General features: G+C 43.0%; 1 protein-coding gene across 3 annotated transcripts in view; it reads right to left on the reverse strand.

Moving 5' to 3' along the window:
- The window catches only part of CDKAL1 (CDK5 regulatory subunit associated protein 1 like 1), a 908,375-nt gene that overhangs the window by 695,610 nt on the left and 195,942 nt on the right, over positions 1 to 16,823 (reverse strand). For all 3 annotated transcript variants that reach the window (XM_044293876.1, XM_044293878.1, XM_044293877.1), the window contains one exon: positions 4,265 to 4,361. In XM_044293876.1, the coding sequence (XP_044149811.1) occupies positions 4,265 to 4,361 (97 nt within the window). The remainder of the gene's footprint in view (positions 1 to 4,264; positions 4,362 to 16,823) is intronic.

The raw sequence follows: 16,823 nt of genomic DNA on the forward strand, positions 1-16,823 counted from the left end.
ATGCGAAACCCCGCGCTAACTCCTTTTCCAGATGAGTCTTACATTATTAGAGTATATACAGAAAAAGGCTGCGATAAAAACATTAAGATATGTTCCACTAAAAATATACTACTTTTTTCAAGTCAGCACCTAGATCTGAATACTTTTGCAATTGCAAGTATGTAAAAATGTTGTATAGCCAAAGAGTTATTCACTGAAATTTATCTGTATAGCGCCACCTACTGTTTGCCCTTTTTCAAATTTTTCTTTCCTGCTCACAGAGTTCCATCCTTCAAATTACACCAGCTGCAGAAGAAAGGACATGTCCCCTAAACTGCCAGCTTAAAATAAATCTAGCAGAGCAATTTGAGCAATGAATGTCGATATCTCTGGATCCATGTGAAGTGGTTCTAAGTTTGTTAGAAATTACACCATGATATTGGATTTTTACATTAATCATGGGATAACCCAATTAAGGTTACTAATAATTTATTTAAATCATTTTGAATAAATGTACAGTATATTATACAAGCACACAATGTTTTAATATGCAATGACTTTTCTAAAACTGGAATACCCCTTTAAGAATAGTCACTGTAAACACACTGTGCTCCAAGGCTTGGATTGCAGTCTGTGCACCCTCTCCTATATCCCGGGATATCCACAGGTTAACAAACTAGGATTGCCTGGAGTCAAACGTGTTTATATCTTTATTTTTATTAATTTTTTCTCTTGACTGGTAGGAGTACTTCAGGGAACTATGTATCAGGACTTGCCACAGGTATTCATTCTGAAATCATTAGTGACAAGTGGGGCCTGAGGACTAGAGTTGAGGAACAGTGTATTAACCCCTTCAGCCACCTTGACATACCTGTAAATCGCAGTGGCTGAGAGCTTGTTTGGAATGGGCTGCTGTCTGGCAGCAAGTGTGGGCTGTGCAATACAGAACACACCCGGCCGCAACGATCAAGATCAGCGATGACGCTGAAACCGGTCATTTAACCTCAACAGATGTGTTTAATAGCGATTACTGCGTCTGTGAGGTTAGGCAGAGGAATGCGGGTCCCTCTGTCTTGCGATCTGAGCCCCCGATCGGGAATCCAATTGGTTACAATGACAGCCTGGGGCCTGTTGAAGCTTCCCAGGCCTGCCATGGTAATCTGCCTGCTGAGCTGCGCACAAGGCACAGGTCAGCAGGTAGAACGGCAGAATCCCAGAGAAGAAACTGAATAACGGTTCTCAAAAAAGTTGTATGCACCCCAAAAATTGTACTAATAAAAACTACAGTCCGTCTCACTAAAAACAAGCCAGCTCGGTGGATGGAGATATAAAAAAAAGTTATGGCTATCAGAAAGGTTTTCATTTATTTTTTTAACCACTTCCCATCTCGGCCATTTGCCCTCTTCCTGACCAGGCCTAAGTTTGCAAATCTGACATATCTCACTTTATGTGGTGATAACTTTGGAACGCCTTTACTTATCCAAGTCATTCAGAGATTGTTTTCTTGTGACACATTGTACTTCATGATAGTCAAAAATTTGAGTCAATATATTTCACCTTTATTTATGAAAAAATCCTAAATTTACAACAAAAAAATGAAAAATTAGCAATTTTCTAAATTTCAATGTCCCTGCTTTTAAAACAGAAAGTGATACCTCATAAAATATTACTTAACATTTCCCATATGTCTACTTTATGTTGGCATCATTTTGGAAATGTCATTTTATTTTTTAGGATGTTAGAAGGCTTAGAAGTTTAGAAGCAAATCTTCCAATTTAAGAAAATTGCCAAAACCCACTTTTTAAGGACCAGTTCAGGTCTGAAGTCACTTTGTGGGGCCTACATAGTGGATATCCCCATAAATGACCCCATTGTAGAAACTACACCCATCAAGTTACTTAAAACCGATTTTAAAAACTTTGTTAACCCTTTAGGCGTTCCACAAGAATTAAAGAAAAATAGAGATCAAATTTTTAAATTTCACTTTGACAGATTTTCCATTTTAATCCAATTTTTTCTTTAACACATCGATGGTTAACAGCCAAACAAAACTCAATATTTATTACCCAGATTCTGTGGTTTACAGAAACACCCCACATGTGGCCATAAACTGCTGTATGGGCGCAGAAGAAAAGGAAATCCACATGGTTTTTAGATACCATGTCCCATTTGAAGCCCCCCTGATGCACCCTTACAGTAGAACTCCCAAGAAGTGATCCCATTTTGGAAACTAGGGGATAAGGTGCCAGTTTTATTGGTGCTATTTTTGGGTACATATGATTTTTTTTGATCATTCATTATAACACTTTATGGGGCAAGGTGACCAAAAAATTGGTTGTTTTAGCACAGTTCATTTATTTTTACAGCGTTCACCTGAGGGGTTCAGTCAAGTGACTTTTTTTAGAGCAGATTGTTACGATGTGGCGATACCTTATATCTATACTTTTTCTTAAGTTTTACACAACAGCATTTTTGAAACAAAAAAATTATGTTTTAATGTGTCCATGTTCTGAGGGCTATAGTTTTTTTTCATTTTTGGAGAGATTTTCTTATGTAGGGGCATATTTTTTGTGGGATGAGGCGACTTATTGGTACCATTTTGTGGGACATAAGTCTTTGATCACTTGGTGTTGCACTTTTTGTGATGTAAGGTGACAAAAATGGCTTGTTTTGACAGTTTATTTTATTTTTTTTATAGTGTTTATCGGACCGGGTTGATTATACAATATATTTATAGAGCTGACTGTCACGGATATGGCAATACCAAATATGTCTAATTTTATTTTATTTTTTTCTATTTTTAACTTTATTTTTATTTCTTACTTGGGTAATTATTTTTTTACATGTGAAATTATATTTTTTTATCTTATGTTTTATTTTACACTTTTCGTCCCCCGTAAGGTGATACAAGACCTCTGGGGGACATTTACTTCACTTTTTTATTTCCACTGTTGATTTCTCCTGTAACTGGGGCTGACATAGTAGCCCCAGAGGGGCTGTACAGTACAATACAGCGCTGTACAGCCTCAGTGCAGGGCTGATCGAGGTCTCTGAAAGACCTCACACAGCTCCTGCACTCTCTGGTCCCGGCTGTGTATGCAGCGATCTAGAAGGCAGGGACACCTGGGCACTGGTCCCCGACTTCTCTCTGGGTTGCCCTGCTGTCACTGACAGCGGGCAACCCGATCAGCAGCTGCACGATTAGCATGCAGCTGCAGTTTCTGAATGGACGTTCTGGAACGTCCATTCAGAAATAGAGAACCACCTCCCGGACGTTTATAGTCAACGTGCGGACGGGAGGTGGTTAACTGAAAAGGAGTTCAGGTGACTACCTCAAAGCTGATTGAGAGAATGCCAAGAATTTGCTAAGCGGTCATCAAAGCAAAAGGGGGCTACTTTGAAGAATCTAAAATATGCTGGTTTAACACTTTTTGTTTCATGTCTTCAATCAACCTGTTAGCATTATATTGATATTTGTTTGCTTTATACTATCATATACTATGCATACTAGCCAACATACTATGCATACTAGCCAATCTAATCTTGTGTGTTCTTCTCAAAGAAAAGTCATGGTATAATACAAACCACACTCTGAAAAAAGGTTTGCTTTCTGAACATCCATAACTCGCTAATGCTCCTTTGTCAGAAAGTCTGCATCTTACACAATTCCAACATTATGATAAGGGATGAGTGAATATCATATTTTGACGTTAGTGTGCGGGTTCGTGTTGTGGCATTTACTGAATTGCATTATGGGTTCCGTTACTATGGACCATAACTTAAATCCATGACTGCATGCATAACTGAATGCCTTTAGAGGCATTCCGTTATTCATTCTGTCATAATAGAAGTCTATAGCCTGCATAAAGGACCTGTCCGGTTTACATTATGCAGGAGAGGACTACAGCATAATGTAAACCGGACGGATCAGTTAGGCAGGCCATAGACTTATTATGACGGAAAGAACAACGGAATGCCTCTAAAGGCATGGAATTGTGTAGGGTCCGTGGTAACGGAATCCATAACGAAATTCTGTAAATACCACAGCACGAACCCGCATACGAACTTCAAAATATAAAATTTTCTCATCCCCAATTAGAGTGCCTGATTAAAAACCTGCTGACAAAATTAGAACTTTCTGAATAATTGCTGCCCTTGGGTACAATATATAGGATCATAACGTACATTATTTTAAGGTACAGTTTACGCTATGAATCCATAAGACATTATGCAAGTCAATTATGAGTGTGCTGGAGAGGACCAGTGCACAATTCAGTCATCTTACCCCAATTATACTAAGGCCTTTCAAGTAGTCTTGCTTTGGTTGAGCCTGAGGAACACATCCAGCCAGAACAACTTTTTTATTCTCTTCTTGTGCTTTTCTAAAACATAAAAATATATAGTTATAGAACATGAAGCAACATTCTAGATTTATCGATTTCACATTGAATTTAGAGCCATCTCCGGTAAAACCAATCTTGTCTTGCTTTTAATTACATAATGTTTTATTGGTTGATCAAGATAAATTCAGAGTTCTGCTGGGTTCCTGTTACCATAGAGCAATGCATTGTGGGAGCTCATATGACAGCTTAGATCTATGTTGGATGGACCCACTGAGTTTTGGCATGTTTGGCCAACCATTTACTGTGTATGATGGCCTCCCAACTCTCCCCTGACATCAGATAAGGCACTGCACTTCAACTGGCCGATCCTTTCGCTCTCAGGAGATATGCTGCCATCAAGAATGTCTATGTATAGATGGATGGTTAGACATGGGTGTCATTCAAACAATTGCTCAGCCAACAGTTACTTGATGTGCCTGCCCTGCTTTACACATTTGGCAGAAGGTAACCTTCACATCTTCTGACCCTGCCTGATCCTCTGCCAATTCTGGGAGGTTAGGCTACTTTCACATCTGCCTCAGCGTTTGTGGCAGCCTGTTCTGGCAGAGATCAGCCAGCTGAAATTCTACAGATCCGGCATGGCCAGATGCAAACGGAATGTCCCCTGGCCCCATTAAGTATAATGGGGTCTGGTGGAAATCCCACCACATTTCAGCAAAACTGCTGAGAATCGGCTGGAAATAAACCGCTACATGCTGTGGTTTGTGTCCGGCCGATCGTCTGCCGTTTTGCCGGATCAGATGCCAGATCTCAATGCCACAGATGTGAAAGTAGCCTTTGTCATAAGGTCGGTCACTGGTCTTACAATGTCCTTGGACCTGGCAAATTTGTTCCTCCTTTACTGAGTGATCTCAAAATTTATGTGCGTATGCATCTTTAAAAGGAAACAGGCTCTTCCTTCTCTTTCCCTTTAGTTTTCTAAGGAGAATGATATATTTATGGAGGAACTAACATCTTCTGCACGGAACACTACTGCCTCATTCGACACCACTGGACTGCTCTCTGCTACAATGCGAACTATCAGTATCTTCTTAAATGGTACTAAAATAGCCCCTGCTTTTAAGTCCTTCATATGCCCTTATTCATATAACACTTCCTGATCCCACCAATTTTCTTCTCCTTGTCCTTATTTTTCCATATACTGACACTCTACAATCTTTCATGGCTTTTCCCTGTTGGCCCAGCCAGGCTGCCCTTGAACTTTCCCATATAATGTGCTTGAATCACCCTCCCTCCCCAACCTCTCTCACCTACAGGGTGCTCCCCCATCCTCTGTATCTTTATTATTTAGTTGATATGGCTTGGCTGATATCCCAGACAATTAGGCTGCACGGTTCATTTTCAAAACGTATTTGCACTGTCTGTTCAAGGGACAGATGGGCAGCTAAGAACTTTTTACAGGGGAACTTTAAGGATTGTGTTTCAAAGTGCATATCGATCTGAGATCATGGAACTCAAAACTAATGTATTGTGATTGTCCATTTTGCCTTTGCTGGCTTGATTCATTTTTCCATTACATTATATGCTGCTCATTTCCATAGTTACGACCACCCTTCAATCCAGCAGCGATGGCCATGCTTGCACACTACAGGAAAAAAAACACCAGCCTATATGTAGTCCCATGGTGCCAGGCAGCCACCAGAGATGCCAAAATTTTTTCCTATGGTGTGCAAGCACAGCCACCACTGATAGATTGCAGGGTGGTCATAACCATTGAAACTAGCAGTGTATAATGTGATGAAAAAAGTATTCCAGTCAGCAAAGGAAGCAATATGGATAATAACAATACATTAGTAAGTGCCTGTTCTGTTAAAGAATAATTAAAAAGTGCATAAAATAGGTACAGATCCCGATTAAAGCCCGTAGGAGGCAACAAGATAAAAACAATGCATATCCCCAGTGGAAACAAAGGCCCACATTCACCAAGACATTTTATGTGACTGTCTAAGTCAGGAATCAGCAACCTTTGGCACTCCAGCTGCTGTGAAACTACAACGCCCAGCATGCACACTTTCTTGGGTGTTCTTATAACTCCCATAGAAGTGAAAGGAGGATTATGGGAGTTGTACCTTTCAGAACAGCTTGAGTGCCGGAGGTTGCTGATCCCTGGTCTAAGTTAAGAACACCGTTACAGTGATTTGCACCAACATTTTTTAAAATATGCACATCTCTTAAAATTGGCACAGTTTTAACAAACTTGATTGGTGAAATGAAGTGCCTTGTATTAACTTCCTCTACATAATAAATGCTGTTTGCTGAAGTGAGACAACCCCTAAAAGAACTGTAAAAACGGCATGCAGTTTTGACATGTTTTTGGATAACACTGCGGCTTTTATAGATTAAACACTAGTGATTTACAAATTTCCCCAGCCACACTGAAAACCACAGCAACAATGTGGTTTGACACCCTTCGTATATTGCCTGTTTAATTTTCAACTGCATGGTGTGTAAGGAACTTTAAAGAGCATCTGTCAGCAGACTTGTATCTATGAAGCTGGGTGACCTGTTGCATATTCGCTTGTACGGCGCTGGGCTTGGTCAGCAGAGAGAAGGCTACGGAACTCCCAGGAGCACCGATGCCTTCTCAAATAGCTGATCAGTGGGGGTCCTGGGTGCCTGATCCGCACAGATCAAACACGGATGACCTGTCAGCAGTAAAAATATCTCGGAAACCCCTGTACATTTTTTTAATAAAAAATAATGCTCCATAGTAACCTTTTGTCAATACATCTCCTATGTACCTGCTTCATGGACACTTGTCCTTTTCTCAACATCTTCTAGCTGGCAAGATGTCTAATCATAAAACTGTGGCTCAAACGGTGGGGAAACTGTTACAACCTCGCCACCTAGTGGCCACCCAGGGAAAGGTAAACTAATGTCAATGCCAAAAGGTTCATTTCTACACAATCATATCGCTTAGGTTCACTCTAGGCCACAGTTAAAATTTATTATGTATTAAAGTACTGCATAAAAAAAAAAGCCATTATGTCCAATGTTATTAAAGGAAACAAAACAAAAACATGGACTGGAGCCAAAACTAAGTGAAGCGCTGCTCAGATTATTGCAGTTCATGTCTGGGATCTGCTTCTCCAACTGGTCAAGACATCTTAGGACACAGCACAAGCTGTACAGAACAAGCACTGCTTTATTTCACTTGGATGCTTAGAACTGCCATTGCACTCATTGTGTTACATTTAGTTCAACTGCTGTGTAACCTATAGGGAAAAAATATTTACCGAACGCCTTGTAATTCTACTAATACAGTCTAAAGTCTGGCATAGAAAATAGAGGGGGAGAGCTATACAAATTGGTATAAAGTAAAACTGCAAGTGTTTTCTACGACTTCTCATTTTAGAGGCAGGACTTTTTTCACACCGTCAATGGGTGACAACAGGAGTCTATGGGTGACATAAGCAGTTATATAGCAAGCAGATAAAGGGGTTTCTGTGACTAAGGCCTCATGCACACGAACGTAGTTCTGGTCTGCATCCGTTGCTCCATTCCGTGGGCCGCCTGTTCTGCAAATTGCGGAAGGCACACAGGCTGCTTCCTATTTTTGCAGATCCGCAATTTGCGGACCGCAAAAACCGGAATGGTGGTGTGCATGTAGCCTAATACTGATGACCTATCCTCAGGGCACGTCATCAGTATGTTATCGGTGGAGGTATGTTATCGGTGTAGGTCTGACACCAGGACCCCCGCAGATCACCTGCTCGAGAAGGCTGCGGCACTCACAGAGGCGTTGTGGCCTTCTCTCAGCTTTTCCTAGGCCAGTGACGACACAGTCACCAATCATATGACCTAGGTGCAGCACAGTCCCATAGAAGTTAATGGGGCTGAGGAGTGGTACCAAGCACAGCGATTATACAATGTACAGCGCTATGCTTGGGGCGCACAGAGAAGGCCGAGCGCCACTGCCTTCTCATACAGCTGATCGTGTCAACATTAAAGTCTTGGAAAACCCTTTTAAATTCTTCAGAGGCATCTCTCAGAGTATTTCCCAACATATAAATCAAACAGGTTCCCCACTGTGGCAGAGCGTAACACACAACTGTTAGGTTTCCCCAGCTGCTTTTGCACAACTGAGATTTTCAGGATCTTTATGTAACAATCTGTAAGTCCCATTTGTTTTGTATCGTGACACAGAAGAAAATTATGAAGGTGATGAGAGTTTTCGGCGGGAATAATACAGATTTAAATCTGGAAGGTGGAAGTCCTTGCAGGTGCTTTGCTATTGAGAAAAAATAATAAGAAAGCCTGGCATATCTGCTTTGAGTGTCTTCTAGTGGCAGCAGCTTTACCCATGGTCACGAGTGAGAAAGTACATTAACTTGACAACTGTCCATCTTTTGACAGCAGGCAATACAGTTCCTCAAACTTCAGTAACGACTTTTGGCATTGCTGCAGAAGATTGGAGATAGTGCCTCCCTAAGATAGACTTCTTGCACATGTCCGTAGTGCTCCTGTGGCCGCATTGTGGGCCGCATACGGCGGTTGCGCAATACACGGGGCATCAGCCGCGTTCATGCCGCATCACGGATAAACCCATTCACTTAAATGTGTCCGCAAATCTGAAGATGCGGTGTAGAGCGGAAGCACAGAATGAAACCCCACGAAAGCACTACGGAGTGCTTTCGCTGTGTTCCGTTCTTCCGTTGCGCAAAATAGAACTCATTCTTTTTGTGAAACGGACGGATCGTGGACCCCATTCAAGTGAATGGGTCCGTGGTCCGCATGCGGCTCACACACGGTTGGTGCCCATACACTGCGGAATGCACGGAGCCCTTACGTTCGTGGGCAAGAGGCCTTAGTACTAACAGCTTCATTATCCTGAACAGGCCCTTGCTGCACAGCCGTTGCCCAGGACAGTGGCATGACTTCCCTCTATGATTGAGTCACCAGGTTTCCTAGTGACGTGGCAGAAGACAGAGGAGATATCTACAGCCAGCACTGAAGACCTACAAAGGGCCGTCTGCTCAGTGGTCACTAAACTAACTATTGCTAAAATTATTGAAAAATCAGTTTAACAAGAAAGGCTGCTTGCTCAGTGAAGGATTTCATTATATCACCCCATAGAGGTTTATGGAAAGGAAAGGGGATGGGAGTGCAGCAAGAAACTTGCAGATAAGTGTTAATCTCAACTCCAAGTGCTCTTCACATTTATACTGTTCAATACGGTTCTATAATGTGCTATATAGTGGTTCGGCGTGAACCCATGAGTCCATGTGCACTCTACATGCAGACACAATACAAGTTAGTCCCTACCCACCAGCTCAGAGACCAATGAGAGTTAGAGATGCAACATGCAAAGGAGAAAAATGGTCAAATAACGCTCATGTACACACGGCAGCTTATTAAAAAAATAATAATGAAGTGACAAGTATGCTTTCATTATATCTGCTGTTAGAGCATATAAGGCACCTGTGGCTGTCTCTCTGGCAGAATGTACTGGCATGGAACAGACAGTCGGCACGGTTTGACACTGCCACCTGTCCGCGGGACCTCATTTATTATAATAGGGTCCGAGAGAGATCAGGCGGCTACCCGGCAAATATGCCGAGAATCGGTTGGACAAAAACCAATGCACACAAAATTTTCTGTCCAGCCGATTACTGGTTTCTCTGCCAGCTGCAGATGTGAACATGGCATTAATGTTGCCCTAACAGCAGCTTTTTTTTTTATTGAGAGACAGTAAAATGAACTGGCAAATAGGAGTATGCCAGCAAACCATATAGTACACATAGTACTCTTACAACAGGATTTCAAAATACCGCTATGTTCTAAAAAATGTAATTACATTGTTAAAAAGTCTACCAAAAATGTCATTTAGTATAAGGCCTCATGCACATGACCGTTGTACGTTTTGCGCTCCGCAAATTGCGGATCCGATAAACAAAGATGGTGTCTGTGTGCGTTCCGCAATTAGCGGAACGGTGCGGACGGCCATTATTATAACTGCCTATTCTTGTCCACAAAAACAGACAAGAATAGGACAAGTTATATATTTTTTTGCGGACCACAGAACGGAGCAACGGATGCAGACAGCACATGGAGTGTTGTCAGCATCGTTTGCGGCCCCATATAAGTGTACATGTCCGCTACCAAGCTGCAAATACTGCGGCTCGGATGCGTAACAAAAACAGTCGTGTGCATGAGGCCTAAAAGACATGTTTTTGTGCATGTTACATAAAACTAAAAACCTACACATAAGATATTTACACGACAAAAAATAAAAATAAAAAAGGAGCAAATAAACTTTATATCACAGCAAAAAAAATAAAAAGATTGAGAGATAGCTATATCTCCATTTATCTTTTACACCACAATTTATATGTAACTTAAACAGTGCAAAAGAAAATAAACCTTAACCCCTTCCACCCCTGGCCAGTATTCACCCTCCTGCCCAGGCAATTTTTTTTGCAAATCTGACATGTCACTTTATGTGGTAATAGCTTTGGAACTCTTATTTACCAAGCCATTCTGAGATTGTTTTCTCGTGACACATTCTACTTCATGACAGTCAGAAATTGTTTAATGAAAAAATCCCAAATTTGCCCCAAATTTTGTGAAAATTAGCAATTTTCTAAATTTCATTTTTTCAGCGTTTAAAACAGAAAGTGAACCCTTCAAAAATAACGGAAACAGGACAGATCCGTTTTACAGCCCATAGACTTCTATTATGACGGAATGCCTCTAAAGGCATTCAGTCATAGAATTGCATTATGGTCCGTCTAATCATTTTGTAAATATTTTATTTTTTTAGGATGTTAGAAGGCTTAGAATTTTAGAAAATTCTTACAATTTTTAAGAAAACTTCCAAAACCAACATTTTAAGGACTAGTTAAGGTCTGAAGTCACTTTCTGGGGCTTACATAGTGGAAACCACCCATAAATGACCCCATTGTAGAAACTACACTCCTTAAGTTGCTCAAAACTGATTTTACAAACTTTGCTAACCCTTTAGGTCATGGGTGTCAAACATGCGGCCCGCAATGAATATCTTTGCGGCCCGGCAGTCTAGTATCTCTGAACATGAGCACGCTGCTATCGGCGCGCTCATATTCTCTCAGCAGCACAGGGAGAAGGAAGCTGTCCTCCCTCCCCCTGTGGTGCTGCTGCCGCTGCCACCAATGAGAAGAGAGGATGGGGGGGGGGGGGGGGGGGGGGGGCGGGCGCACTGCGCCACCAATGAGGAGAGAGGGGCAGAGGAGGGGCGGGCGCACTGAGCCACCAATAATAGGACTGTTCCCATTTCCCACACAGAGCGGCGCCCAGCGAAGTCTCAGCACTCACCATTAGTCCTGGGCGCCGCTCCGTTCGCCCGCAGTGCCCCATTACTGTCTGCTCTCCTGCTCCACATCAGCTTCACTAGTGGGCGTTCCTTCTCCCTGCGCTGCGATTGGACAGAGCTACAGCCAGGAAGAAGGAACGCCCACTAGTGAAGCTGATGTCTCCTCTCATCGCTCCGATAGTAATCAGCAGCATGTGGAGCAGGAGAGGAGACAGTAATGGAGCACTGCAGGCGAACGGAGCGGCGCCCAGGACTAATGGTGAGTGCTGAGACATCGCTGGGCGCCGCTCTGTGTGGCCTGATAGTGAAAGTCAGTCTTTAACACAATACAGGAGGCGGGTGCCGGCAGCAGAATCGCATTGCCGGCACCCTGCCGCTGACAGGGAGCTGCGATCAGAGGCAGTTAACCCCTTAGGTGCCGCACCTGAGGGGTTAACTGCTGATCTGCCAGTACCAGCCTCCTGTATAAAGGGGTAATTTATCATTGGTGGTGCAGTGTGCCCCCCCCCCCCAACCCCCCATCCCATTAAAATCATTGGTGGCACAGTGCGCCAGCCCCTCTCAACCCCCCTAGTATTAAAATCATTGGTGGCAGTGGCCACAGGGACCTCTCCCCTCCCCCTCATTGGTGGTGCAGTGGCAGCTTCTGATCGGAGCCCCAGCTGTGTAAGCCTGGGGCTCCGATCAGTTACCATGGCAGCCAGGACGCTACAGAAGCCCTGGTTGCCATGGTAACATCCCTGATGCTGTGTGCACAAGGCACAGAGCAGCAGGGACAGTGTGAAGTCCTATTCACCCTGATAGAGCTGAATAGGACAAGGGATGAAAGATCCCAGGTTCTCGCCCCTAAGGCTACATTCACACTTGCGTTCAGAGCGGATCCGTCTGAGACGGATCCGCTCATATAATGCAGATGGTGGATCCGTTCAGAACGGATCTGTCTGCATTATATTGTAAAAAAAAATTTTTTTTTGATGCGGCCCACATAAACTTACATTTTGTTTTTTTGGCCCATGTTAGCCTTTGAGTTTGACATGCTTGCTTTAGGTGTTCCACAAGAATTAAAGGTAAATGGAGATGAAATTTCTAAATCTCTCTTTTTTGGCAGATTTTCCTTTTTTTAATCTTTTTTTCAGGGGTAACAGCCAAACAAAAGTCAATATTTATTACCCTGATTCTGCGGTTTACAGAAACGCCCCACATGTGGTTGTAAACTCATGTAAGGGCACACGGATAGGCACAGAAGAAAATGAGCCCTGTATGGTTTTTGGAGGGCAGATTTTGCTGGACTGGTTTTTCGATGCCATGTCCCATTTGAAGCCCCCCTGATGCACCCTTACAGTAGAATCTTTCAAAAAGTTTACTCATTTTGGAAACTACGGGATAATAGGCCAGTTTTATTGGTACTATTTTGTGGTACATATGATTTCAAATTGCTCTATATTACGTTTTTTGTGAGGCAAGGTAACCAAATAAATGGCACAGTTTTTATATTTGACAACATTCATCTGACAGTTTAGATTGTTATTCAATTTTTACACAATAGCATTTTTTGAAACAAAAAAAATATGGTTTTAGTGTCTCCATAGTTAGAGAGCCATAGTTTTTTTTTATTTTTTGACCGATTGTCTTAGGTAGGGTCTCCTTTTTTGCGGGATGAGGTGACTGTTGGATTGGTACTATTTTGGGGGGCATACGCCTTTTTGATTGCTTGGTGTTGCACTTTATGTTGATGTTAGATGACAAAAAAAAAAAAAAGCTTTTTTGCGCACTTTTTATTTTTACAGTGTTCACCCAAGGGGTTAGGGTCATGTGATATTTTTATAGAGCTGGTTGTAAGGGATGCGGCGATACCTAATATGTATATTTTTTTATTTAACTTTAAGACAATAGCAAGCATTTTTGAAAAAATAAATAAATGATGTTTTAGTGTCTCCATATTCTGAGAGCTATAGTTTTAGGTTGTAGGGGCTCATTTTTTGCGGGATGAGGTAATATTTTATTGGTACCATTTTGGGAGACATACGCCTTTTTGATCACTTGGTGTTGCACTTTTTGTCATGTAAGGTGACATTTTTTTTTTTTATGGTGTTTATCAGACGGGGTGGATCATGTGATATTTATAGAGCTGATCAATACAGAAGTGGTGATACCCAATATGTATTTTTTCCTTTTTTCCCCATTTTTTTTATTATAAAATTAGGGGAAAGAGAAATTTGTATATTTTTTTTCACTTGAAACTTTATTTTATTAAAACCTTTTTTTTTTTTTTTTTACCATTTCTGAACCACTCTGTGCCTTCAACTTTTGAGGGTCTGATCCCCTCTCTAATGCATTACAATACATCTGTATTGTAATGCAATGCTTGTTAGTGAATTACACTGAGTAATACACTAACAGGTTGCCTAAGAGACCCAGTCTCGGGCTGGAACTCCTCCGTCCCCGTAGAAGGCAGGTCCCAATGCAGTGCAAGGCATTGGGCAGCCTGTCCATGACATTTGGCTGCCTTTTCACCAATCGGGTCCCTGCCACAGCAGCGCGGGGACCAGATGGGCTCTAACCATGCACCTTCTATGCCACCTATGCAGCTTTTACAGCGATGCCTATGGATACAGCAGGGGCCCGGCTATCAGGGCTCATCTCTTTACTACCTTACACTCGGCTCCAGACAGTAACAGGCAGTGTGGGTGGCAGCGCTCACTCACTGACGTCACGTGCCTGCACTACCTAGTGGGAGGAGCTGGCGCGTGATGTCAGTGAGTGAGCACCGTCTGCACTGCCTGTTACTGTCTGGAGCTGAGTGTAAGGTAGTAAAGAGATGAGCGCTGATTTAAAGTTAAAGTTACTGCAGGATACAGATTACAGTTTCTAAATGTATACTCCTGTGAGCGGTGGGGTCGGTGTAGAGTAGCGCAGGAGAGTCAGAGCGGAGAGCAGTGTAACTTCTATTGCGGCCAGAGTGGCGCCCCCGCCAGCCCTGTATTCGGGGCACTGGACAAAACATCCGGGGCTCCAGCCCCAAATGTTTTGCCTTAACGCCCCTGCTTGCCACCATGACGTACTATTACGTCATATGTCGGGAAGGGGTTAAAACAAGGCCTCATACAGTCATGTCAATGAAAAAAATAAAAAGGTTGCTGAAATGCACTTAAAGGGACACTGACAGGCCCAAAAAGCATATTTAGGGGTATATATGACAGTATAGGTCTTATAAAGGGTATTAGAATCATCTAAGTATCCCCCCTGTCCGCCTCATAAATACAGTAAAAATAAGTTTTATAACCTGCTTTCCTGGTGTTCAATCTGCCCAAGGGGCGGTGCTTCATATCAACTTGCGCCCAGCCAGCCTCGCCACAACTGGGCCGGGCACACTAGTACAGCGCTTCAGAGTAGCCGCCCAGCTCAGTGAATATTGATGAGCTGGGCGGAGCTTCAAACGGCAGTTGTGGCGAGGCTGGCTGGGCGCAAGTTGATATGAAGCACCGCCCCTTGGGCAGATTGAACACCAGGAAAGCAGGTTTTAAAACTTCAGATTACTGTATTTATGAGGCGGACAGGGGGGATACTTAGATGATTCTAATACCCTTTATAAGACCTATACTGTCATATACCCCTAAATATGCTTTTTGGGCCTGTCAGTGTCCCTTTAAGCCCCTTCATGCCTGGTTAGCTATGCAATACCAACAAGCATAGCCCCAAGTGTCCAAAATCGAATAGTATAAGGCTACTTTCACACTAGCGTTCGGGGCTCCGCTTGTGAGTTCCGTTTGAAGGCTCTAACAAGCGGCCCCGAACGCATCCGTACTGCCCAAATGCATTCTGAGTGGATGCGGATCCGCTCAGAATGCATCAGTCTGGCAGCGTTCAGCCTCCGCTCCGCTCAGCAGGCAGACACCAACGGATCCGTCCAGACTTACAATGTAAGTCAATGGGGACGGATCCGTTTGAAGTTGACACAATATGGCTCAATTTCAAAGTCTGGACGGATCCATCTGAGCAACTTTCCCACTTAGAATTTTTTCTAAAATATAATGCAGACGGATCCGTTCTGAACGGATCCCATCGTCTGCATTATAGGAGCGGATCCGTCTGTGCAGACACTAGACTGATCCGCTCTGAACGCAAGTGTGAAAGTAGCCTATCTGGATTACAGGATTCCCCTTCATATGTTCCAAAAGATCTTAAAACCCATGTGTATGGTATAAGCATAAAAAGCTACAGTAGATGAAGAAACCAGACAGCAGACTGGAGACCCAGCATAAGACTGTGGAAAGAATGACAGAAGCCGTGTTTACTTTCTCCAAACCCTGTTACTCTGCCTCTGTAGAAACATTGCAAAATCGAGGAAGCGCTGCGCTCACATGTTTCTACTACAAACACAATAATAACTGCAAGTATTCCTGTCATGCATCATCCGGCCGACACGCAACCTTTCTACATCCAGCTCGACGACAACAAACCATGTGCATTTCACAGCAAGACACTTCTCTTTTTCCTTTCTTGTAGCATACTTCCTAATATAAAGCGCCTTTACAGCACAATGCTGGGAGGAAGCATGAACGGTACACTGTGCTCATTGCTTCCGTCTTTCCTTCCATTTGACAAGATGCATAATGATTGATGTGAGATGTTTAGGATAGCCCATTGATCTCTGATCTGCTAGGACCCTCCCAGAGGCCGCCGCAGTAAGGCCTCTTTCACACGAGCGAGTTTTCCTCGTGGGTGCAATGTGTGACGTGAACACATAGCACCTACCCTGAATCCTGACCCATTTATTTCAAGTTCTGCGTTGCGTGAAAAACACAGCATGTTCTATAATCTGCGTTTTTCACCCAGCCCTGGCCCCATAGAAGTGAATGGTGCTTTAGTGAAAAACGCATTGCGTCCGGAAGTGCGGATACGATGCGTTTTTCACCGATTGTTGCTAAGAAATGTTGTTTGTAGACCTTCAGGTTTTTTTTATCATGCGCGTGAAAAACGCATTGCACCCGTGCGGGAAAAAAATTAACGCAATCGCAGACAAAACTGACTGAACTTGCTTGCAAAATGGTGCGAGTTTCACTGAACGCACCCTGAATGCACCCGGAGCCAATTCTCCACGCCTAAGGCCTCTTTCACACAGGCATCCCGGATTTGCTCCAGATGCGTCA

The sequence above is a fragment of the Bufo gargarizans genome, chromosome 5 (assembly GCF_014858855.1).
Source record: "Bufo gargarizans isolate SCDJY-AF-19 chromosome 5, ASM1485885v1, whole genome shotgun sequence".
Classification (NCBI taxonomy): domain Eukaryota; kingdom Metazoa; phylum Chordata; class Amphibia; order Anura; family Bufonidae; genus Bufo; species Bufo gargarizans.